The 26,431-nt window shown below is 40.1% G+C and overlaps 2 protein-coding genes across 5 annotated transcripts in view; one reads left to right on the top strand and one right to left on the bottom strand.

Annotated features, from left to right (window-relative positions):
• The window catches only part of RTN4 (reticulon 4), a 58,174-nt gene extending 36,420 nt beyond the window's left edge, over positions 1 to 21,754 (top strand). For all 4 annotated transcript variants that reach the window (XM_058667794.1, XM_058667791.1, XM_058667792.1 and 1 more), the window contains 6 exons: positions 10,658 to 10,865; positions 13,928 to 14,066; positions 20,057 to 20,126; positions 20,328 to 20,374; positions 20,524 to 20,582; positions 20,775 to 21,754. In XM_058667794.1, coding sequence (XP_058523777.1) covers positions 10,658 to 10,865; positions 13,928 to 14,066; positions 20,057 to 20,126; positions 20,328 to 20,374; positions 20,524 to 20,582; positions 20,775 to 20,817 — 566 coding nt within the window. In that variant the 3' untranslated portion in view covers positions 20,818 to 21,754. The remainder of the gene's footprint in view (positions 1 to 10,657; positions 10,866 to 13,927; positions 14,067 to 20,056; positions 20,127 to 20,327; positions 20,375 to 20,523; positions 20,583 to 20,774) is intronic.
• Positions 21,755 to 22,783: 1,029 nt separating this feature from the next.
• The window catches only part of EML6 (EMAP like 6), a 261,608-nt gene continuing 257,960 nt past the window's right edge, over positions 22,784 to 26,431 (bottom strand). Inside the window, exons 38-41 of the mRNA XM_058667790.1 lie at positions 26,294 to 26,397; positions 25,504 to 25,657; positions 25,038 to 25,138; positions 22,784 to 23,601 (exon numbers count right to left, since the gene is read on the bottom strand). Coding sequence (XP_058523773.1) covers positions 23,577 to 23,601; positions 25,038 to 25,138; positions 25,504 to 25,657; positions 26,294 to 26,397 — 384 coding nt within the window. The 3' untranslated portion in view covers positions 22,784 to 23,576. The remainder of the gene's footprint in view (positions 23,602 to 25,037; positions 25,139 to 25,503; positions 25,658 to 26,293; positions 26,398 to 26,431) is intronic.

Genomic DNA, 26,431 nt, shown 5'->3' with positions numbered 1-26,431 from the left:
ATCTTAATTTTTCTTTGAGAGAAATTTGGTTAGTGCCTAATAAATAGTTATAAACAACGATTATGACTGTGAAATGTCTAAAATTTTAATGTTCTAGTATTTATATGCTTGTTAGTTTTCTTCCTTACCGTCTTTTTCCTTTTTCATGTGAATTCATTAAAGAAAACACTCTGTTTTGGAAGTGGGTATTCTCTTGCCAGCCATTTCATGATTCTCAGTATTTTTAGAACCAACTGAACTAGTTCAACTTTTTCTTCTTGTCAGACAAAAGGCTTAAAAATTGAAAACTGACTTGAGGTTATTCAAGGAAGAGCTTTCAGAAGGATTTGATTTGAGAGGAAATGTAACTGGATGACTTCTGCATGAAAGGCATGTGGGCTGACACTATTTTTAGCTGTGGCAGATGACAATTTGATTACCAAATGTAGCAACTCTTTTTACTTCGCATTGCACTAGACATTTTTATTTTAAAGACAAGATGGCAGTATATTGTTGTTTTAAAATTTCAGTTTAAGTTTGATAAAAATGCTACTGTTCTGTGCACTGCACAAACCAGTCCAAGATTTTTCACATCTTTATTTTAAAATGTAAGTAAGCAAGGACCATAGAGAGTAAATTTTTTTCTCTGAATTAAAGAATTTTTCAGTAATCCATAAGCATTCCCTACAGACAGTTATCTAATCTCCAAAAGGATGTTTGATAAATATTTTATATAAGATTAAATTGAAGGCACAGTGGGGTTATCTTAAAGTAATTTAACAATCTGTTCTCTGTAGATTTATTTATTTTAGTTTATTACAAAGTCAGATATACAGAGAGGAGGAGAGACAGAGAGGAAGATCTTCCGTCCAATGAACAATCTGTTCTCTCTGTAGATTTATTTATTTTAGTTTATTACAAAGTCAGATATACAGAGAGGAGGAGAGACAGAGAGGAAGATGTTCCATCCAATGATTCACTCCCCAAGTGAGCCGCAACGGGCCGATGCGCGCCGATCCGAAGCTGGGAACCTGGAACCTTCTCCTGGTCTCCCACGCGGGTGCAGGGTCCCAATGCATTGGGCCGTCCTCAACTGCTTTCCCAGGCCACAAGCAGGGAGCTGGATGGGAAGTGGAGCTGCCGGGATTAGAACCGGCGCCCATATGGGATCCCAGGGCGTTCAAGGCGAGGACTTAAGCCACTAGGCCACGCCGCCGGGCCCTGGGCGCCAGTTCTATTCCTGGCAGCCCCGCTTGTGGCCTGGGAAAGCAGTAGAGCACGTGGGATCCTGCACCTGTGTGGGAGACCCAGAAGAGGCTCCAGGCTTTGGATTGACTCAGCTCTGGCCGTTGCAGCCACTTAGGGATTTACGGCCACTTAGGGATTTAATCAGTGGACAGAAGATTTTCCTCTGTCTCTGTTCTCTGTATATTTGACTTTGCAATAAAATTACATAAATCTTTTTTTAAAAATTGCCAGTAACCTTACCATATATATTTTTAAAACAAGTTCTTGTGTAAGTTTTTTTTTCTCAAAAAATATCCTAGCAAACTTTTACTTACAAACTGTTAATTAAATGTTTACAGAGGAATCCAAAACCAGCAACTGCTGACTTTTTAAAGATGTCCTTTATTTTAATCTGAGGAAAAAATACAATCTTTGCTTGCATTGTTTCTATTCTTATCGGTAGTCGGGTCACTACTGAGGTAGTGAGGCACATAATGAAGCAGGTAATGGGAATATAAAGATGAAAAGTTATGCACTAAGCATTTAGGAATTACATAAAAGTCTGCACGACGTTGCTTTCTATTTTATGTTATCTGAATACGTTACTATTTCTTCTTGAGTAAATGTGAGCATTTGAAAATTTGTTAAATAAATATTAGGACTAAAACACAGAGAGTGTTTGAATAATGAGACTTTATGCAGGCCTTAAGCCAGCAGAGTGTGCACTCACCGTTCGGTTAGGAGTACTCTTTGTGAGAGTTGTGCTTCCTCCCCTTTGTATGATCAGCTCTGGGGTGCTGTGAGTAACAGGCCACCATGATGATTCTTTGTGGAGTTTACAACGTGGCAGAGAAACATTAAAATTGTGGTTTAAAAGATTACTCTTTAATATTTTTGTTGTGTAGTTACTCAGTTTTTTAGTGTATTCAGAAAACTACACAGCCATCACTGCTATTTCCAGAATAATTTCATCACGCTCCAGGAAAACTGCATATGCTTTAGCATTGCTTTAATTTCATTGCTACCCTAGTGCCTGGCAATCTCTAATCTACTGTTTCTAGAGAATTGAATAATCCAGACAGTTCATATAAACCGAATCACACAGTAGGTCATTGGTGATTGGCTTCTTTGAGCTGGCATGTTTTCAGCATTCCTACATGCTGTAGCGTATGTCAGTACTTTACTCCTTGTTATGGTCCAGTAATATTCCATTATATGAAGCTGTCATATTCTATCAGCTCATCAGATGAGACATTTGGATTGTGTACTCTGGTTATTATGAATAGTACAACCATGAACGTTTGTATATAAGTTTTTGTATACACAGGTTATTTTAGTCTTTTGGATTGGAATTACTGGGTAATAAATTGTACTTAATATTTTGAGGAACTGTCAAACTTTTTGATTGTGAGTGAATTTTACATTCTTAGTTGCAACCTGTGAGTTCCAATCTTTGACACTATTTCTTACAGTTTTTTTTTTTTTTTAACCATTGCTATCCCAGTGGGTGGCAGGTATCACATTGTGGTTTTGGCTTGGTTTTCTCTAATGACTGAACTGGGTTGAGCATATATTTATGTGCTTTTTTGCCATTGGTGTATCTTCTTTGAAAAAAAAATGTCTTTTCAAATCCTTTCCTTGTGTTAAATTGGGTTGCTTTTACCACTGAGTTCCAGGAAGATAAGGTTGATCCAAACTCTGAGTTCTTTATGTATTCCAAATGTGAGTACAAGTTCTTTTTATTAGTTGTTTTGCTAATGTTTTTTTTCTAATTTATGGATTTTTGTCACTTTCTTAAAAGATAATTTGTTTGAAAGGCTGAGTTAAAGAGAGCGTCTCCTGTGTCTCCCACATGGGTGCAGAGGCCCAGGGATGTCCCGCACCCACTGGGGCTTTCCCTCTGTGCTGCAGTGCCCCCTGAGTGCTTGAGCTTTTGCCATCAGATCTAAAAACAGCCATGAAGACTTAAACTTCCTTTTTTTCTTCCAAGAGTTTTATATTTTGTGCTGTTATGTCTTTGGTCTTTTTTGATTTAATATTTATTTCTATGATGTAGAGATCCAGCCCTCCAATTCGTTTGCAGTTGCATATTTGGTTATTTCTGCACTGTTTGTTAGAAAGACTTGTTGTCTGAATTTTTCTTGGCACCCCTGCCAAAATTAGTTGACCATAAATATGAGAATTTATTTCTGGAATCTACATTTTATTCCATTGATTTACCTTTCTATCCTTGTACAACTACTACACTGTATGAAGGTTTGAGGCCAAGATTTGTTATTCTGTTGCAGGATTGTTTTTATTCTGAATTGCTTGCATTTCTCAGTGAGTTTTATAATTGGTTTGTCATTTCCTGTCAGAGACTGCTAAGATTTTGGTGGAGTTTGCCCTGCAGGTGAATTTGAGGATTATTACCATTTTAGCAATGACTTCCAATCAATGAATGTGGAGTATCTCCCCATTTTATTTTTAGGTTTCTTTCAATAATGTGTTATCAATTAAGTCTTGGGCTTCTTATGACTTTATTTCTATATATTTTATTCTTTTATCCTAGTGTAATGATGATTTCTTAATGCCTTCAGATGAATTGTTTGCCAGTATATGGAACTATAATGTACAGAATTGCAATTGATTTGATATACAGACCTATGTCCTACAACCTTATTGGACTCATTTATTAGGTGTTTTGTGTGTGTGGAGTCGCCGTTTTTAGTATTACATGGTACATGGCAAGCAGAGATTAATTTCCTTTCCAGCTGGATACTTTGTATTTATTTTTCTTACTCTTTTGCCCTGCCTAATACCTCCAGGATAATGTTGGAGTAGAAGTGGCAAGATTTTGTTGATATCCTTGTCCTGTTCTGGTCTTTGAGAAAAAAAAATTGCGTTTTTCATGATTAACTATTGTTAGAGTTATTCTAGATGCTCTTTTATCCAAATGAAGATGTTCCATTTTATTCCTAGTTTGTTGAGTGTTTAATTATGAAATTATGCTGGGCTTTTTTTATTATTTTTATTTTTTTGCATCTGTTTTGATCATGTGGCGTCTGTCTTCATTCTGTTGATATGGTGTATTAAGTTCAGTTTTAGATGTTGGACCAATCTTGAATAAATTCCACTTGGCCATGGTTGATAATCAGTTTTATAAATTGCTGGATTCAGATTAGTATTGAGGATTTTTGCATTTATATTTATTAAGTGTTGTTGATTTATAGCTTGATTGTGGTGTCTTTGCCTCGTTTTGGTGTCACAATTGAACATGTGTTTAACAGATGGATATAACAGATCTAGTGGTGAACATTTTAAGTATTACATTAAAAAGTTTTATGATTCCTGCATAAAATTGAAACTTCCCAAGTTGTTGCAGTTTTTACTTAAAAACAGTTTAAGGAACCTGTAGGAGTAATACTTTGTTCATGCTTGCAGCCTCACGTACCATCTCTTAAGCACTGTTACGAAAGAAGGACCCCCCATCACCGCAGCTGACAGCAGTGTGCGTTGCCTTTTGGGCCCTCCTGTTCTAGCACACATCTGTTTGCTTACATGTGTTCATCAGGGTGTGGAGTCTAATTGCTCCTCGTTGTCCTCCCCCTTTTCCTTCTTCGTGGTATTTGCTTTGAGGTATTGTTGTCTAGTGTGCGTTTGCTTCATATGTAACTTCAGAGCTCTGGAAAAGCCCTTATTGCTGGGTACTGTATGGCAGGAAAAGAAGTCCTAGCTAAGGGTTTACTGTACTTCTAAGTAGTCAGATTTATTTTAGGTTGCAATTAGTATTGCTAGACTGTAAAAATGGCTATTTCACTGTTATCGGCTTTGGGGGAATTGATTGAACCATAATTATCTAGTTCTATACTGTTCAATTTTTAACTGTCAGCTATATCAAAGTATTAGTAAGCTAACAAACAGTGTGATCCCTTTTCAATAGGAAATCCTACTGGAGAAATATCCTATTCTAAGACTTTTTAGTGATACTGAACATAAATAACAAGATCAGGTTGGTTTTTTTTTTTTATTATAATCGTATTTCATACTGCTTTTGGAATAGAACAATTTCATACAGCACAGAAAACATGTAACAAGTGAAACTCACCTGCAATTCCACCACACAGATAGCAGACAGTCTTTCAGGCATCATAGTTCAGTGCTATTTAAATGACACTGTCCTGTATGAGTCTTTTAACAGTCTGTCTTCTATGATTGTATTATAATAGTTTTCTTTAATGGCTGTGTCTTGTTACAATTGTATTCTAATTTTTTTTAGCATTTATTTATTTTTATTGGGAAGGCAGACGGATACACAGAGAGGAGGAGAGACTGAGAGAAAGATCTGTTCGATTATTCACTCCCCAAGTGACTGCAACGCCTGGTACTTGTCGATCCAGAGCCAGGAGCTGTCTTCCATGTCTCCCACACGGGTGCAGGGTCCCAAAGCTTTGGGCCATCCTTGACTACTTTCCCAGGCCACAAGCAGGGAGCTGGATGGGAAGTGGAGTTGCTGGGATTAGAACTGGCGCCCATATGGGATCCTGGCGCGTTCAGGCGAGGACTTTAGCCACTATGCTATTGCGCCAGGCCCTGTATCCTAATTTCATCTAGCCACTTTCACATGGTTTTTAAAATATTTTCAAAATTTAACATTCAACTTTCTGCTGTGCAGAAGGTACCTGTCAAATATATTGGATTAATAATGCTCATCTCTTTTCAAACTGTGGGTCATGTGTTCATATTAGAATTGTTGCATCCCTTATTAATTAACCCATTTTGTTTCATTTAAAGACACTTCTTGCTCGTGATTCATTCCACCTGTATTATTTCTGCGTACTCATTATTCAAATGCATAGAATTCTGAGAACTTCAATGTGCTGAGTCTTCATTTTGCCATCAGATGGAGAATCTTGAGTTTTATCAATAGGAAATTTGAGCTCACATCTGCATTCTGCCACTTACTAATTGTGACATCTGGGTTTATCCATGTAAGATAGGCCTGCTCATCTAAAGAGCCTTTGTCTCATTGGGTTTTAATGCCAGGAAGGGAATGTTATATAACATGACAATCTTTTGGCATACTTAAATGGGCAAAAGGGTAAGGAGATAGGAAAATGAAGATCGGTACCCCAAAATATATTTCTAAAGCATCTATCAGACTTAAAAAGCATGTAGTTTTTTTGTTTTTAATTTTTAAGATTTTTTTTATTGCAAAGTTAGATATAGAGAGAGAGGATGAGAGACATCTTCCATCCGATCATTCACTCCTTCAGCAACTACCACAGCTGGAGCTAAGCCCATCCAAAGCCAGGAGCCATGAGGCTCCTCTGGGTCTCCCACACACACGTGCAGGGTCTCAAGGCTTTGGGCTGTCCTTGACTGCTTTCCCAGGCCACAAGCAGGGAGCTGGATGGAAAGTGGAGCCGCCGGGATTTGAACCGCCACCCATATGGGATTCTGGTGCATTCAAGGCGAAGGCTTTAGCTGCTAGGCCACAGCGCTGGGCCCACGTGTAGCTTATTACATGTTTTTTTCCTCAATGTATTTAATAAAGTTATGATGATGCAAATTATACTTGAAAATTGTAGCAATAGGAGCCTATTTTCCAAAAATTTTAATAATGCTGGGCACTTAAAAATACTTATAATAAAGTTCAGTTCAAAAGACTGATGTGTATATTTAGACATCATCCTTTGCAGCAGTCTGTATCTGAAAAGGACAACAGTGTTGTAAATTTACACTTTGCATAAATAGTGTCAGTGGTAAGCTCTTGCTGATTTGGGTCCACTGACTGGGAACAGTGGATGCCGCATCTCTGTATTAACTAAAAGGTGTTAGTTTCTGCAGGGAAAAGAGAAATTCTGTGGCGTAAGTCCCTATTACTGGTTACGTGGTCTGCAGAGAGGCTGGCGGCTCTCGCAGTTACATAACAGAGCCAGCACCTGGTGCCGTCTGCTGAAGCGCAGTGCTCATGCTCTGCTGCTGCCACCTGCGTTGATATAAAAGGGAAAAATTCTTACATAGTCAGCATACTTGCTGATAACTTATTCAGCCAGTTTTAATTAGACATCAGTCTACATTATACAGCACATGCCTCTCAAGTCCTTGATTTCATGGTCAGGTTTCATAGAATGATTTTTAATGTTGTGAAGAATATAAACACATTTGTATTTAATTTTCTAACAGTAGTGATTTTGAAGATGAATGTTTTTGAGCACTTTTGAGAGCCAGATTGTAAATGTGTTGGAGTGTTTGTACATACAAAAGTAGATTTGGATTTTGCTTTACTTGCTGGTTTTTTAGGCCGTCATTTTGCCCTGTAATAGTGAAAATTTGCATTATTTAAAAAATCCTGTTTTTGTAGTTTACAAAGTATTGTGTCTGCAATATAACAGCATAATAGTAGTTTACTAACTTACAGTTTAGAAGGTTATTTTTCTGCTTCATAATTGCTTCATAATTTGCTCTTCCCTGAACCTGGTGAGTGAAAGACACCAGAACACTGCTCAGTGGGAAACACAATTAGTCCTACCATTTAGATTTTGTTCATTTTTCAAGCTGAGCTCAACATCTGTTTATTTCATGAGGGCTGTTTAAAACTTTCCCTGATTTGTTTTTCCTTGAGTTGTTGTGGCAGTGAAATACTCATTTTCTACTTTAATTGACTTCACACAAAACTAGGGTTTTAGAGTCAGATTAAGCTTTCATGAAAAACCCGTCTTCTCCCCCCTCCCCCCGCCTCCACTTTCAGGTTTTCTAAGTCATTCTAGTAAAGTTCTTACAGATCATCAACTCTGCTGTCTGCCAGAAAACTGTTAGCATTGCTGTTGCAATTTTGATAGCATATATATGCCATTGCAGGTTCTGATTTATCTTTAGTTGTAGTTGTGTGTATTGGTACAATAGTAGAAACTGTTGTGCATAGAACGCAGCTATGTTAGGTGCTTGAAGCAGGTTTGAAAAGTTAGGAAAGAATGAATAAATAATTGAAATTCGAACTTGAAAATAAAGCTAGAAATTACTGTTAAATTGGTAGCCTTCAAACCACGTAATATTTATGAGAATGTAATGCATGTTTGTTGAGTGGGCCAGTGCTGTGGCATGGTGGATGAACTTCCGACTGCCTTGCCAGTATGACACGTGCATGCTGGGGTGTTTCCCAGCTGCTCCACTTTTAATTCAACTCCCTGCTAAAGGTTTTGGAAAAGCAGCAGCAGATGAACCAAGTGCTTGGTCTCTGCACCCACAAGGAAGATCCAGAGGAACCTTCCGGCTCCTGTTTTCGAAAGGCAGAGTTAACAGAAAGAGACAGACAGAGGTCTTCAAACCACTGATTCATTCCCCAAATGGCTGCAATGGCCAGGAATGGGCCAGTCTGAAGTCAGGAGCTTCTTCTAGGTCTCCTATATTGAAGAGAGGGCCAGTCACATGGGCTATCATCTGCTGCTTTCCTAGGCCATAAACAAGGAACTGGATTGAAAGTGAGGCAGGGCCCGGCGCGGTAGTCTAATGGCTAAAGTCCTCACCTTGAATGCGCCAGTATCCCATATGGGCGCTGGTTCTAATCCACACGGCCCTGCTTCCCATCCAGCTCCCTGCTTGTGGCCTGGGAAAGCAATCAAGGACAGCCCAAAAGCCTTGGGAGACCTAGAAGTAACTCCTGGCTTCTGATTGGCGCAGCTCCAGCTGTTACAGCTACTCAGGGAGTGAATCAACAGATGGAAGATCTTCCTCTCTGTCTCCTCCTCTCTGCATATCTGACTTTCCAATAAAAATATCTCTAAAAACAAAACAACACTTTTATTATCCATGAGAAACACAAATAGAAATTAAGGATTTTGTAAGTCCAATCACATCCATAGTTTATTTCCACAGAAGTAACCCCAACAGTAAACTTCCACATATATTTTAGGAATCCTAAGGCTCAAAACCAAAGGAACCTCTGAAAATGATTTTTTTCTTAGATATCTCCTTTGTTTCAAAAATTAACTGATACTTGAAGTTCTGGTTAAGAGTATATCCAAATGAGATATCTTCAAAAAGTTCATGGAAATGTATATCACGAAAAACTCAGAATTTTTTGTAACGAAGTGTGTTTGAATTTCATTTTCCACAAACTTCCCTGAGTGCCCTAGCTGTATTATACAGCTTCTTTTTCTCCCAGTTGTTCACAGTACAAAGAGAAATGAATTCTGACTAGTTTATGAATGTAAGAGCCCTTTGGCACACCATGGGGCTCTTTGGACTGAGCATAACCTGATCTTGAGGCCACAGGCCTGTCGTTACCTGATCCTCATGGTGGCCCTGTGACCACACACAGGCCAAGAGGAGACTAGGTAAGGTCGGCTTTGTCTGAATCCTTACTATTAATAAGCATTATATAACAGTGAAACATTTTTTTTCTTTGATCACATTTTTGACATGAGTATGTATGTGCTCTTCAAGTAAAACACTAGTTTCCGGTAACCCAAAAACTGTTTGCCTGTCTTCTGTAATGACAGGTGAAGTTACAGTTTGAAGTTTCCCAGTGAGACATCTTGAGAGCAGAACTGTAAAGCTTTGATATGTAGCCTTTTAAAACTTACTGTCTTATGATACAGTTCCATAGGCTCTGGGATTTGCCTTTCTCCCTCCCTAAGACCCCTCCTCCCCACCGATTTCCTCTGTAAACAGTCATAAGTTCATAATTCGTTTATTTAAGTGTATCCTGACATTGTAGGCATAGACAATGGCAGAGAGTCTAGCATCCTATTGTCAAGATACCTTTAACAAGTGTCATTGGGAGTTCATCTTTGATTGGGGAGTAGAGATGCATACTATATTATATCCACATCTGGATATGATAATCTATTACACAGTTACTACACATCCCCTCAAATGAAAAGCCATAAAACAAAATCAACAGGAAGGAAAATATAAAATTTACAGCAGCATGAAATTAAGTCACATGCTACTGGATCACCAATGTGTCAGTGAAGAAATGAAAAAGATAGGATATGTAGCTTTCTAAGTTTTAATTTCTTAACATTGCTTTAATTAGTGATTGTCTTCACTTTATATGTTAAGGAGAAATATTTATTTCTAGTAACTGTATGTACTTTTTTTTTTACTTGAATGTGTGGCATCTATTTGATGAAGTGCTTCAGATGGCTTTATGTAGCTTTTTGTTTTGGATTAGAAATCTGCCTGTCTTAACATTTATTTAGCAAGGCAGTATAGCTAGAAAGACTCAGATATGCAGGGAGTAGATTAGAATGAAAAACCATTGATGGTAAAAAGTTAAAAAAACAAGATGCAGGTGGTAACATATAGCTTAAAATGAGTTTCAAATGTGGCTCATGAAAATTGTTCTTTTCAATATTTCAGGCTTCTGTTCTTTAAGGGCCTTTTTGTGGGTGGAACAAATGTAAGCATGCAGAATATGAATGGGTAAATAATGTTCTGATTCTATATTTCTTTCAATTTTCAGTTGTTGACCTCCTGTACTGGAGAGACATTAAGAAGACTGGAGTGGTGTTTGGTGCCAGCTTATTCCTGCTGCTCTCACTGACGGTGTTCAGCATTGTGAGTGTAACGGCCTACATTGCCTTGGCTCTGCTCTCTGTGACTATCAGCTTTAGGATATATAAGGGTGTGATCCAGGCTATCCAGAAATCAGATGAAGGCCACCCGTTCAGGTGAGATGTTTGCACAGCAAGACACACGTTGGTAAAAGTGTAAACAAGATTAGTACTGAAACTTTATTTTTTGTGTTGGTTAAAGTTAATCGCAAGTTTTTGATGAAAAGCTATACCAGAAAGCATCTTCTTTGAAGATTTCTTGGATCGCTTCTTGACCTTTTGGCTAAGGTTAAGTGTGAGGATTTCTGGAATGTATTTTAAAGGCTGAACATGGGGTTTATATACAAGTACTCTTTCTTATGGAATACTTACTAAAGGTAGAATTTTCTCTAAATTTGACTTTGATATTCTTTTCTAACTAGAGAGGATTATGCTTTTTGTTTAGTTTTTATGTTATCTGATAGGAAATACTGTGATTTTTTTTGTTTTAATGCATCTTTTCATTAGTGTACTTAAGTTTTTCTGTTACGCTTTCCCGTCCTGGCTATGTCTAGTTCCTATTCCTCGCTTGCTAAGGTTATCACCTTTTCATGTTTGTCTGCAGAGCTGGAGTGCAATCTCAAGCACTAGCTTCTATGTTCTTACATGTGTACTCCAGCAATAAGTATGCTTGCTATTAAGGCACCTTCAGCGTGAGTTTTCTGCCCTGATTTCTTATGTCATGTTTTTTGACCCATTTATTTTAAATATGCAAATTTAAATGCTATAAAAATGGTTTGTAGATGCAGGATTGTATAGTCACGACTCTCATTTCAGAAAATCTCATCATGTGAAGAAAACCTTTATATTTACTAGCAGTTAGTTATTTCCTATCTAGCTCTTCAGAGAACCACTAACTCATCGTGTTCTTTCTCCCTCAAATGTGTTGATCTTTATTAGGGATGTCACCATTATTCTAGTTTTTAAGCTGCTGGCTCTCATGTTACCTTGTTTTCATTTAATATAAAGAAGTTCATTAAATTTGTTTCCCGTTGTTCCCTCAGTCTGGACCAGGAATCCATAAACTTAGAACTATGGCCAAATCCAGTTGTTACTTGATGTGTAAATGGTTTAACTGGAACACAGCTGTGTAGCTGGCTCATCCTGTAACAGAAGGCACTGGTTCTGATGGAGAACACATGGATTTTGGGACTACAATATTGAAAACAACTATTTGCTTAGGTCTGGTTAGACTCCAGGTGTTACTAGAATAACTGCTAGTTACTTGAAAGTGTTCATGAACTCTGACACATTTTCAAATGACGTTTTCTAAAATATTGCTTTTATCCTAGTAGGGACTTTTTGTCCACCACAGGATAAAGTCCAAAAATCTTTGTCTTACCTGTCATTTACTCCTTTTATAACGTGCCCTTTTTTTGTGCTGCCTACCTTGTATTTTCTGATGTCCCGGTGTATCACGCTTTTTGTTTGACTCTGTTTCATTTGAAACGCAGATCTTTGGAGCGTTCACTAACACTGGCCAAAATGCTGTGAGAATTCCTTCTTACTGCATTATGACTTAGAAATGTTTTCTAAATGATTTTGGTTTTGGGTATCATTCTTCTTTAAGTAGATTGTGAGCATTTAAAAAGTTATTTCTACCATGAGTGAGTTTGTAATTTCCTAAACCGTTAGCTGATACTAATGGGTAAGCTTAAATTGATTTTAAATTTAGAAAAACAAGGGAGAGAGAACTATTTATTCTTGTTGTAAAGATGGTTTGATTTTCTCTGTGATGAAATGTTAAATACCTTTGAGGAGAGTCTTTATGTAAATACTTAATTTTCATGATAACTGAGATGGGAAGCAGTATTTCTCCATTTCACTGAATGGGAAAGCAAACTTGGATTCAGGAAATTTAAAACTGCAGAACCATGTCATAGCATGCACAAATCATCAGTATTTTTAATTAGTTAGATTGAAATGTGTAAAAATACTGTATATTGTCTCCCTCTGAGAGCAGCATGAACACACTGCACTGTCCATGGAAGCTCAAATAAGGCTAACCTGGCACTGGTTGACAGAATACATTAGGATATAGGCAGATCAGAGATTGATTTGTGGATTGATAAAGTATTCCAGTGTGTATGTAATAAGTACTGACAGTGATGGCAGTGTGAATAGAAGCAAGCAGATGTGTTGGGGTGACCTGGCTGTGGTGAAATTAGGGGAAAAGGGTTATTATTGTAAGTAACTGGTGTCCAGTCATGGGGAGATGGAGATGGGGAATCAGGGGAGGAAGTACTGACACACAGGAGAGAGCACTTAGCAGCTGGCATTTGATTCTTTGAAACAGCAATTACTGAAAGAGTTCATTACATTCCTGCTAATGTGGCATTTTATAGTTATATTCTTGAGTATATTAAGTCCAACCATCTAAGTAGGTTAGAGCATTTAGGTGGACAGTAAATACCGTGTTTTACTGAGCTTCTGGCAGTAATTGTAATCTGCTGCTTGATACTGGAGCAGTTTCTCTTGAAGATTAGGCTGATGATAGAGTGTAGGATTTGGAAATGAACAGGATCTTGGGTAGGAAAACTGAGTAAGTCTGTGGTAATACAACTCAGAACATGCTGATCTTACCTTGGAGGCTAGCCAGAATCAGATCTGTTTAGCACTTGGATGTGAAGAAAACTTAGTGAGATGAAAACATAATGTTGATTTAAGGAAAAAAATGAAAGCCAATAATAATCATTTATTACATGATTATTTTGGTGCCCAGAGGTCTTACATTAATTACCAAATCTTCAGGATAATCTCATTTTATAAATGAGGAAATCGAGGTTTTCGAACTAAGTCCAAACAACTTTGCAGAGTTATACAGCCTGATAACTGGTGGCTAAATTTGAAGTTAGATCAGTTTGGCTTTTTCTGGGTGAGTCAGCTAACAGTCATATCACAAAATAGTTCTTACTTGCTGATTTTTTATGTTGTGTCTATTTTGGAAATAGAGTATTTCTGTTGCAGGTTTTACTCATACTTTTTGTAAATTTATAAGGGGCTTCAAAAAGTTCATGGAAAAGGATGTATTGTATCTTATTTCCATTTATCCATGAAACTTAAAAAGCCCCATAATTGTTGACTTGCATGGGCAAAAATGACTCAAATTCGTAACAGTTACTGTATGTTTTATTTTGTAGGGCGTATTTGGAATCTGACGTTGCTGTATCTGAGGAGTTGGTTCAGAAATACAGTAATTCTGCCCTCGGCCATGTGAACTGCACAATAAAAGAACTGAGGCGTCTCTTCTTAGTTGATGACTTAGTCGATTCTTTGAAAGTAAGTTTTATCTTTTTGGTCTCATAACTAGAGTTTAATAAGTTAAACATAAAATCCATTCTATGAACAGGTAAATGGTAAAGTTGTATGAAATCACATTTGCATGCACTGGCATTTTAAAGTTGAGAATACAGTTATCTATTTAGGATGGAAGAAGGTGTTGTAAGGAAAATAAATTTTAAATTGATAAGGAAACTTTAAAGCTTAAAAGTATGAGAAAATTAAATGGGAATAATGGCCATAAAGATTATATAATTATTTTAGTATCAGGATTTATTTTGCTTGATTTTGTTTGAATCTAGCACCTAGTTTATATGTAATTCACACACATGAGTTATTTTATATCTTGGATTCATGAGTGTTTATTCTGGAAAACGTTTAGTACTTTGAAATAACTCAATCTTCACTTGGTAATTCAAAGTTTTTCTACTTTTTTCAACCTAAAGGGAAAAAAAAAACCCTAACTGTATTCAGGCTGATTTATTTTGCTATATTCAGATTCAAAATCATTTAATATGTGTGTAAAGTTGGCTGATGAATAACCCTAGTCTCTTGATGGCTTCGTAGTCTTACAAATATTTTAAAGATTTAGTGTTATTCAAGTAAGAGCCAGTGGAATTACTAGAGTTTTATGATACATAGCTAGGAAAATATAAACACTGTATTGAAGTCTGTGGCTTATATGCAAAATAGCAGCTCTCAAGTAAAAATGTGAAAGAGGTCTCCAACTCACTGTCTTCATAAATGAAAGTTAGTTAGTGTCCTAGATTTTATATATTCCACATTTTGCAGATTATAGGTCACAGCCGTCACTACTTTGAAACCCTTTTGCAAAATTGGAAATTTCAAAGCCATTTTTGCTGGCAGGTGACACTTTTTCTTCTCCTGGTTACCTGTATTTTTGTCAGGTAGGGCAATGTAGGGAAGAGCCTATTATTTCAAACATAATAAAAGAAATAACCAAATTGTAAAAGGCCCAACACATTAAAGCACTACTTGTGATGCAGGATGCTGACTGCGCTTCCAATCCAGCTCCCCTGCAGTCAGCCTGGAAAGGCAGTGCATGATGTCGTAAGTACTTGGAACTCGGTTGTGCAGGTTCCTGGTTTCAGCCTGGCCCCAGGCCTTGCTATTGGTAGTCATTTAAATTGAAATAGATGGAAGATGTCTTTCTGTCTCTTTTCCTGTCTCATTCTGTCTCTCAAATTGAGGAAATAAAAAAGCCCTGACTGGTCCCTGCACCTGCAAGCTCCAGCATCCTTGATGGGTACTGGTTCGTGTCCCAGATGCTCAACTTCCCAACCAGCTCCCTGCTTGTGGCCTTGGGTTGGTAAAGGACGGCCCAAAGCCCTGGGCCCCCGTGCCATGTGGGAGACCCAGAAGAAGCTAAGGGGAAAAGGTCATGTTGGACATTAGTATGTTTGGATTTAGATCTTCTGGCAAATAACTTAGGCAATGAAAATCTGTTTTCTGCTCTAATAGCATGGCCAGTAACATGACAGACTTTCTCAGCTCGTTCACTGGAACTGAAGTACTTAATGGTATAGCATTCCATTACAAGGAAATGTTTTAACCTGTCCTCTGGATTTGTTGTAAACGTTGTTTCCTAAGGCGCGTATATGCTACTGGGTATCAGAGAGGAAGGAAGGAGGGAGTGTCCTTTGGTAGCAAGGAGCAAACTGTACAAAGTCCTTTCTTGGAGAATCTAGTGTATATAATGTGTTATTCTCTGGGAAGTTGGCAAAGCGGCTGTGTAAGTTAAACCTAGTGGCATTTGTCGACCTTGTTTAAATACTGCTGAGACTTAATTGGTAAGATAGTTGAAGCAGTTGAAACCAGGTAGTTAAAATTTAATTCATTTTCTGTGATTAACCTGTTAAGCTATCTAATATGGCTCTCATTTAAAAGTAAGAGTTCTCAGTGTTTGGTGGCACAGTTGGTCATCATCTGGGGAGCTGTGCATCAGCTGACAGCAGGCAGCTGAGGGGTGAGTGGTGGTCCCATCCCCTGAAATTCCAGGTTGCCCGGGGATACTTCCTGGAGAGTTGGTGTTTTTTCAAAAAGCTGTAACACTGAACGGTAAGTGCTTGGCTATCACACACACAGCCCCCTTCCTATACCACTTTTCAGTTACAAAAAAAAAAAAAGCGTGTCACGGTCCCATCTGACTTGGCTTTGGGGCTAATTGAAAAAGGCTCTGAGCCTTCCTGCAGTGTTCCTGCCTTTTGACATCCTAAGTCCCAAAGGTCCTTAGGGACTAAGACTAGGTGGAGATTCCTATTTTTCTGTAAGATGATTCTGTTTAACATAAGAGTAGTTTCATGTAACAGTAGGTCTACGGCATTCAGTTTAAAAGCGATAGCTTGTAAGAAAATTTCATAATGTTCCAGAATACAATCTTAAATCTGAAAGTGAGCAGCTTTGAGTCCAGAAATAGCTGACCCAAAAGAACATGAAATAGTCTTCAGGCTCTTAAGCAGCTGCTAACCTACACATTTTAACAATGTAGCCTCTTACATTTCTTCAGCTCCCAGGAGAATGTGCCGGGAAAGCAGAGGTGGCCCAAGCCATGCTAAATGGCTGAGTCTTGGGGGCTGTCGAAAAGGTGAAATTGCAGTGGTTAGGAATACATAAACATTTTGAAATTGTCAGAAGTAATTTCTGAAACTCTATTAACAACTCCACTTCCATTTTCCTTAAAGATGTTATCCTGCTTTCATTTGAGTCATTCTAAATGTGCAGAGCTCTTGAATCATGCGCGAGGCACTCAGTCCTTTGCTTATTCGTTAGAGCTTCATTACATTTTGGGCCTTTTTTTGTTGCAAGCTCATTACTGCTATGATTCATACAGCTTGTATGTGCTGGCTGTAAGGTTGCCGGGTATTTACCATGGGCTAGCCTGCAACTGACGGCCCCAAAGGGGACAGCAGCGTGCCCCGTTTGAGTCGGTGCTTCCTGACCTCTGTTCCGCTTCACTTAGAAACGCACACGAATGGTTGGTTCCCGAAACTCATGGTTACATGGCGATGGCTTCACAGCAGAACAGAGCAGGTTGTAGTCAGATATACCTGGCATCTTAACATCAGTGCCCTAGCAACTGGATATTCCTGTCTTCTATGGGGACAATGGATGATTTAATTTTTGTATAAATATGTAAGCGTTTAACAGTGAATATAAAGCATACCAACTGCCTTTTTTCTTTTTTAGCTTTGCTGTTATGTAACAGTTGAAGGAATTGTGCATTTGGTAGAATGCTAGTTCTTCACCTTTTCTTACTGTATGTTTTCTGGAAAAGCTTACCTAGTATTTCTGTTTTCGGACTCTGAAGTTTCAGATTATCTCCAAATGTAACTGCAACATAAGGAAATTATTCTAGTATATAGAAATGTAAATCTCTGGTCTTACTCCTGGTTTTTTTTTTTAAGATTCATTTAACTGAAAGGCAAGATTGCCAGGTAAGGGCAGTTGGACAGACAGTCCCTTCTGCTGGTTACTCCCCAAATGGCTATAATGCCAGGGTTAGGCTAAAGCTAGTGGCCAGGAACTTGGTTTCCAACTTGGTTTCCCAGTGGGTAGCAGGCACCCAAGCATGTGGATCATGGATAATACCAAGGAGACGAGCTGGGGACTGGATCAGAAGCAGCACAGCCAGGATGTGAAGCAGTACTCTGACATGGGAGCCAGTGTCACACGCAAGCTTAACTGGCTGAGCCACACTGCCAGCGTCTCTGGGTCTCGTGCTCAAAATGACAAAATTCTGAGCCGGGATTTGGATACTCTGTCAGAGAGCATGAGAGAAAGAAAGTGAATGGGAGAAACGATGAGAGGTGCTATGGCTCTGCAAGTGAATTCTCCACTGTAGCACTGGCATCCCATATGGGTGCTGGCTTGTGTCCTGGCTGCTCCACTTCTGATCTAGCTCTCTCTTTAAGGCCTGGAAAAGCAGCAGAGCATGCCCAAGGCTTTGGGATCTGGTGCCCACGTGGGAGACCAGGAGAAACTCCTGGCTCCCAGCTTTGGATCAGCTCAGCTCTGGCCACTGCAATCATTTGGGGAGTGATCTTTCTCTGTGCTTCTCCTGTGTGCAAATCTGCTTTACAATAAAAAAAATAAATAAATCTTTTTAAAAAAATGAGAATGGCAGAGAACGGGGGGGGGGGGGAGGTAGAGGAGAATGACAGGAGCGAGAAAATGAGACAAAGAGAATGAGAGAAAGAATGCAAATGCATTCTCAGTGCTGACCAGCTTCCCCCATGCATCTGGCATTAGGTCCCCAAGACATTAGTGGTCTCCCTCTGTTTTCTTTGCTGCCTTGTAGTACAGAATAGACACAGTGCCTGAAAGGGGCAAGGGACATCAGAGGCCCTTAGCTGGTGCAAGTGTGAGGGCTTGGGCTTCTCTCCTTCTGCACTGCGAATGCGGTCTTGTTAGTGACTAGTGGCCAAATTAGAACATACTTTTAGCCTGTGTATGCTGCTACATGAGATTAGTCAAGGAAAGGATAGGTTGCTGTTTCTTCCAAACTATGGAAGATTAAATCTTTTCCCTATCGATTTCTGGGCAGTATTAGATGGAAATAGTTTTTTTCCTCCTTTGTCGTAAACGTCTAAGTTACATTTAGCTTCTGTAAAAGAAGCCTGAAACTATGAGGAAAAGGCTTGCTAACTGGAGTTAACCTTCCAGCTTTTCTGTCAGAGGCTCCTGAAACTGTTGCAAAGAACATCACAGCATTTTTTTCTTTGCAGTTGACAGGTGTTAAGAATGTCTGACATTTACCCATTAGAACACCAGTTAAATTCAGTTGTAGAGGTGACCAGAGTGTTGCTGTTTTTAGAACTGACAGTTGGTGGAGGAATCCAGTGTCTTCCAGAACGACAGTTAAGTGTACTTACCACAAGTCTGAGCACCTTAATCCAATGCTCAGTACCCAGCTCACCCTGGGCATTCAGATGTTGAGTGAGTGCCTGAAGGTATATTTTAGTTAAGAGTTTGCAGACCACTGCTTGTCCGGCCCATGAGTATTCTCGCAGCCGGGAATGGTGCTTCATAAATACATACTTTTTAAAGTTAGAAACAAAGCACACTGTTGGATTTTGTGTCGAACATAAATCCTGCATTATTTTCTAGCTATTTCTTTATAGAAAAAAAATCGCTGATGTTTGCTTTAGATATTAGATCGGGTCTACTTTTTGATTTATTACGGATATAAAAAACACAGGAGATGGTGGTATCGTCTGATACGCTTGTTACAGACATGTAAGGGTTCTGATTTTGTAAGTCAAGAACTGCACATGGTAAGTACTTAAGGAAATCTGCACTGACTGTGCTTATAAACCTCTGAAAAGTGCTCTGAATTTGCCATTGACCAACCTCATGAACAAACCATGGAGAGAAAAGGTTTTTTTTTTTTAAAGATGAAGTAACTTTTTAGAAGTAAAGCTTTTGCTTAAAGAATTCAGCCAGTTCTTTGCAATCTCCATCCTCCTGAAAGGACGGTAAGGTCAGATACAGCCTGTCCAGCCAGTCTTGTTCTAGTAAATACAGTTAGCCCTGCTATGAGAAAACCCTCAAATGGTTACACCTATTAATAAAAATCACCGCTACTATTCTTTTGCCACTAACTTCTAGCAAACAGCAATTCATTATGTGTTAGCCATTGTATTAAACACCTTAGCGAAGCACACTGTTTGTTAGGAGGAGCAAGGTGCTGTTTTTGGTACCAGAAACCTCATTCCCCTGATGGCACTGTTTGCGCTTGGCATGTGTTCTGATCGGGAAAACGGAATGGAACACTTGTTAGTGCAGACAAGAAAAGAGTCAGATCTAACGATGGTTTAACTAGCATTTTGAAATTTGGAGTTGAGCCTGCAAAGTGAAATCTTGATGGCTCATGCTACTAGAAGGTTGATATTTAGATGGGATTCTTTCATTAGCTTAATGAAGTTTTCCTTGAGTTTTATCTGTAATAGACTGCTGTTGTTTTCTTACAGTTTGCAGTGTTGATGTGGGTATTTACCTATGTTGGTGCCTTGTTCAATGGGCTGACTCTTCTGATTTTGGGTAAGTCTGCAAAACTACTGCATTGGGAAATTGCAGGGAAATAGAAAACTTAAGAGATTATAGTGGAAAATTGAAGTTGGAGGGCATGGATCCATCCATGAATACAGTTTACTGAGACAGCAAAAGGTGGCCTTAGCTGGTAGGGCACACAGCGATCTGGATGGAACTACCTGTACTAAGAGTGTGAATTTCCTGTTTCAGCTCTGATCTCACTCTTCAGTGTTCCTGTTATTTATGAACGGCACCAGGTAATTCCTTAACTTGTGATTTCAGAATACAGTGCTCATTCTATGATGCAGCAGTACCAGTTTCATTAAGCCTTAAATTTAACTCTTTTGAGAAGTAATATTATAAAATTTTGTAAATCATCATTATAACTCCTTTGTACCTCTTTTAGGCACAGATAGATCATTATCTGGGACTTGCAAATAAGAATGTTAAAGATGCTATGGCTAAGTAAGTATTTACAATTGGTGGTATTATTTTTTAAACTCAGAGAAATACTTAGCAATATCTGGCTCACCTTAGTCCTAAGACTTTGGTTCTACAAGCCGCATTGTGGCAGAATTAGTGAAGGATGGCATTCTAAGGGACAGAAAGCAAAATACATAAGATGTTTACATTGATTCTTCACGTTTTCATTTGTAGAATTCAAGCAAAAATCCCTGGATTGAAGCGCAAAGCTGAATGATGAACAAGAGCAGAGTTGATCTCGGACAGGGGCTCTTCATTCGATTACCTGGGGGAGGGTCAGGGAGGAATGAAACCTTGACGTTGCTGTGCAGTTTCACAGATCTTTATTTTTAGCAATGCACTGTATTGAGGAAAAACTACCTGTCTTGACTGCCATGTGTTCATCATCTGAAGTATTGTAAGCTGCTATGTATGAATTTGAACCATAGTCATACTTGTTCTATATGAGGCACTGGTAAGCAAAAATAAAGATCTGAGAAAGCTGTATTTGACACTTGGTTACAGGTAGTCTTGCTATATTTTGGGGAAGTTGATGAAAGGTGGAGCTGACAAAACTTTTCAGTTTGTGCGCTGTGTGTGGTCTGTGTAGATTGATGCAGGTTTTCTGAAATGAAATGTTTAGATGAGAACATACCACTAAAGGAAGACTAAAAAAGCTTGCCTTTGTGATATGTTCTAGGTGTATTGTGAATTTTACTGTTATATTAATTGCCAATATAAGTAATTATAGATTATATATATCTATCTATAGTGTTTCACAAAGCTTAGACCTTTACCTTGGAGCTGCCCCACAGTGCTTGATACTTCAGAGTCATTGGTTATACATGTGTAGTTCCAAAGCACAGAAACTAGAAAAAAGAAAATATATTTCTAGGAACACTACCATCCTTTTTCAACATGAAACAACGCCATACACATAGAACTCTGACATAAACTTCATTGCACAGACTTGCTGTAGTTACTTTCGTCACAAACTCTGAATCTGTGGACTGAACCTAATGCTTCCAGAAATCTTGTTTGCAAATATCAAACATTGTTATGCAAGAAACTATAAAATGGACTTATACCGTTGTGGTTTAAGCTGTGCTGAACTAAATCTGTGGAATGCATTGTGAACTGTAAAAGCAAAGTATCAATAAAGCTTATAGAATTGAGATGTGTTTTATTTTACTGAAATGCACAGCAGTGGACTTGCCTTCAGCCAGCTGGTGGGAGCTTTGCAGTGGTGCAGCTGTGTTGACTTTGAATACTTGGAAAACAAAGGACATGCTTATATAATCAAATTTATTTCACATTACCAAAATGTTTCTGAAGTAGGCATTTTTATACATTACTAACAAAATAAATTCATGCACCAATATTTAGACAATACAGTACAGGTTTATGAATATACATAAAATCATATATAAATGTTTACAAAGGAATTAAGAATTTCTCTGGAGTCACACAGACACTAGTATCAGTTTTTTCCATATGGTTATTTCAATGCAACATTGGATCAGTGTGAAAGGTTAGTACAATATAGTTAGGCAGACATAATTATCACTCAAGCGTCACCAGGAACATGGTTACAGAAAACACTCAAAAATGCATAGGGACTATTATGCGCCCAACAACCTATTAGTGGATTAATGTAAGGCAGTAGTAAATGGTATATAAAAATAGCTTAATGACTCCTCTAATCCACTTAGAATGCTGAAGCACGTCTGTGGTAATATGCCACTCTATTATTTACTTGAAAATGCTTCATTGTTTAGCCTTTTCTCTACACTAGAAAATGGCCAGGAACTCAAGATTCCTGACTGGAAGGACCAGTTGGTGCCTGTGTGCAGAGCCACCAGTCCGCTCCCCAACTGCATTCACTGAGCTACGTCCACCCTGGGTCAAAGTGTCCCTGAAGGACGCCTTGTGGTGAATAGGGTCCAACTCGTACCTGTCACAGCTGATTTTGAGGGACCCATACAAAGATTGTTGCATTGTGTTAACTGTCAACATCTCTAGCTTAATGGTTTGGTCTGCAAGTTTTTACAACCTGGACTTGACCTTCTTAGTTCTACCTGGAGCAAACCAATGGGGTCAAGTTAACCCCACTCTGGGGATTATAAAACAAGGTAGAGCCACAGGCTACCTCATCAATTACTGTTTCAAGATTCAACAGGACAAATCAGCTCATCTGCCCCCCTTTTTTTTCCAGTCTATTTTGTAGGAGAGCTTAGTTTTGTTTGAATTCTATTTTGGGTATTGTGGCTTTGGCACTAAATGATGAAAACCAATTCTGACCCCTCCAGAACTTAACTACCATTTTTTCATTTAGGAAGCCCAGACATAAACACAGGACATGGTGACAGACTAGATGTATCTGCTAAGGGTCCTGTAGCCCTCCTCAGTTTTGAAATTGTAGCACCATATGTAAAAAAGATAATCTGTGGGAAGTGAGACAGCAGCCCACACAACTGGAAACTTTCAAAGGCACTTAATGGATATCAAACTCAGCAAAGGAACATTAAAAAAGTAAGTTTCGCAGCCTGTTTATACATGGCTCATTTGGTTTGGAAAGCTGGATGTGGAGAACAGAGGCTGTCAAGATTGAGTACACAGGCGCATCTACCTCAAGCTGTCTTCAACTTATGTGTAAAAATGAACATTCTGAAAGTATTTAGAAACATAATAGCAAAACATCTTTTGTAAAAATTCTGATGCAAATTAAAAGCTCCATCTTGATTAGGGGAACTGAGGCTTTTCCATTTTGTCAGTGGGCTACATTATCAGATAGGATTTCTATGTCAGTGTAGTTACTGTGTGTGTCACTGAGTCTCAGGAACAGGCCAACAATCTGAACATTTTAGAACTTTACCTTCTGGCCATCACAGCTTGGGAGCAGTCAGCTTGTGCGTCCCTGCAGCATCGTAGGCAGGTCCCAGCAGCCATAGCACGGCCTCTGCAGTGGCCGGGTAGTGGTGGTGGTGGCAGCTGCCATCACAGACATCGCCACACAAACACACTGAAAAGGTGAGACAAATGGTCATTTTGCATGAACCAAGGACCCGAGACTCAAGCTTGGCGGGTGGATGGATCCGATGCTTTTGAGTTCAAAAGGCAAAGCAGGGGTCTTGCCACCAATTACAGGTACACTGCTCTTTCTTTAAAAAGTCTGTTGTGTTGTGTTTGGTTTCACTCCTTTGCCAGCCTGAATAGCTGGCTTCCCGCTGTCTTTCCTGTGCCATTGAAAAGGTTTTATCAGCAGCACTTGAGTCAGAGAGTCCTTCTGAATGGTCACCTCAGTGCCAGGGATCACAGGGCATTCCCCAGCCTAAAAAGTCCCATGGGCGCTGTGATTTTGAAGTCCCCTCAAACCCTTTTATCATGAACACGAGTCACCTTGTGTCTCCTGTGCTGGGGGGACCGACTCCTGTCTCGTTCCTAGCTTGCTCACAGCGTGTGGTGCAGTTCCCTAGGAGCAGCCGTCAACTGCTCTCTCCAGGGCTGTAAGTGCCTGCTGCTGCTGCTCCCAAGCAGGCTGCCAGGAAATACCCACAGTGCTTCTGAGTCCCCATTCGATTGGCATTATCTACAAATGAATTCCCAACAGTCTTAACAACCCACTAAGAGTATCAGAATGCACACATTTCCTTATGCCTCTTCAGAGTTGGGCTTGGCCTGCACAGAAACCAACATCCATATTCTGCAACAGCCTTTGGCTCCTTCAGATGTGGAGCAGCGGAGACGGTCTCATCTCCCCATGAAGCATCGCCCCTGGTCAAGGGGCACATAGGACAAAGCTACTTCCTTGGAGGTGCTCCAGGGGTGCGGTCACCTGCGGGGCGGGCTGCAGGTGTAATAGTCCTGGCCTTCTCAGTCACTCCTTAGGCACAACCTGCCTATTTCAAGGTGAAAAGCTGCCTGGAGTTCCCTACCTGGAATTGGGCCTAAACACTTCGCCCCATCTGATCTCATGTGAAGCTGGGCTAACTCACCCTGTTTGTTAGATCTGAGCCAGGTTAACATTGAGGTTCAGTAATCTGTGTCATCAGTGGTATTATTAACTGTGCTTCTTAACACTGGTGATCAACTGGGAGAGCTTAAAAGGACACAGACACATTTCCATCCTCGCCTGAGCTCTGTCAAGGGCAGCTGCTGAAGTCAGGCATGGCAGGTCCCTCTTGCTCCGAGCGGCTGTCGCATGCTCTTGGCTTCCTAACAATCCAGGACAACTCTACTAGGGCACAAGCCCATTACAATTGGACTGTGTATCTCACACCTGGGATATTCAGGGCTTGAATGCCTCACACACAGTCCCTGCCCCATTAAAGACTCTATATTCTGGTTAGCATTCTGCACCACGCTATAGGGAGAGGCTGACCCTCAGGCCAAGGGGTGAGGGAGGGAAGGAAGAAGGTAGGAGCTGGGGAACCAGAAGTGCCTTCATCAGGTCAGTACCTGCAGTCGTCGCCTCCCGTGCTGATGACGTACTTGTCGTCGTAAGAGAAGCGGATGTTTGTCACATGAGCTGAATGACCGAAGTAACGCTTGTGTTTGGCCTGTGAGCAGACGTGAATGTGATCAGAGGTCTTGTTCCCCTAGTCAATTTTGATCTTGTCTGGCCTCAGCCGCCCTTGCCTGAGACCTCCCCTCAATTGAAATTCCCATTTGATGTGAACACCTCAGCTTGCCACCCTTTTGCTAAGCTCATTTTCACCCAACTTACAGCCACACTGTCCTCCCTCTAAGGTGTTCCCTTTTCCCGGTTCCTAGGGCCACTCCTCCAGGGGAGATGGAAAGGCTCAACACTGGCAAATGTCTGCAGGCTTGGGACAAGATGCCTGCCATGCAGAGGCATCCACATGTGGCCACGTCTCCAGCAGACTCAGGAGGTACAGGGACCTTAACTCAGAGGAAAACTCACAAATTTTTCTGTGCATGGAAAGTCAAAGAGCTTCACCAGCCCAAAATCATCTCCTGTGACGATGTTCAGGCCAGCGTGGGTCACACATGCGCAGTTGACATCAGCCTTGTCTGCATTCCGAGGCCAGATTCCAAGGACTTCATCTCCCAGAATGCTATCCCCACGGGAAGAGGTGTTGGAAGGAAGACAATGGACGAAAGTTTGCTGGGATCCGTCACCCCTTCCCAAGCATACCAGGCCCAATTCGGTAGGGTTGTGGGGCTGCCCTGGCTTGATACGGAAGTGCCTTACTTCTCCTCTGCATGCATGCACCAGTTCTGTTCCACCCCCTCCCCCCCGCCACTGTGCCTCAGTGCCTTATGCCCTAGGAAGAAAGTTAGCTCCACCCTGGGACATAGGAAGCTCCTTTCCCTTGAGTTGGCCAGGCATTCTGATCCCTGTTCAGCAGTTCTCTCTCATTCCCTTTCCGCTTGTGGCATGAGGCCTGCCTGTGCACCTGAGCTTGGCCAAGAGGTAGGAGATGCTTTCCCTTCGCACTTGTTGGATATGGTTAGGAGTATGTAGGTCTCATGCAGGAAACACCAAAAAAAGGACTTTGCATTTCTAAAATTCAGATCCAATCAAATTCAGTAGGCTAGATGCATACAGAAAACCTCCCAGTTCACACCCTCGCCACCCCCAAGCTCCATACTGGAGCTGCCTCAGACTCTAGCCGCACCTGGTCTTGGGGGTAAGCCTACAGTAAGAGACCCCCTTGTGACTTTCGCCTCGAGATATGTTCTCTAGTCACCTTGTCCAGGAGGCCCAGGTGATCTTCTCAATGACCACGGCTTCTGTTACCTGCTTCCCTAGGGGGACTTCATGCACCTGGCGCTTATAGGCTCCTGTGGACACCTGCAAGGGGAAGGGAACACACATCAGCAGTTTC

This window comes from Ochotona princeps, chromosome 8 (genome assembly GCF_030435755.1).
Source record: "Ochotona princeps isolate mOchPri1 chromosome 8, mOchPri1.hap1, whole genome shotgun sequence".
Classification (NCBI taxonomy): domain Eukaryota; kingdom Metazoa; phylum Chordata; class Mammalia; order Lagomorpha; family Ochotonidae; genus Ochotona; species Ochotona princeps.
The sequence above is the reverse complement of the archived record's forward strand: the minus strand, read 5'-3'. Positions and strand labels throughout refer to the sequence as shown.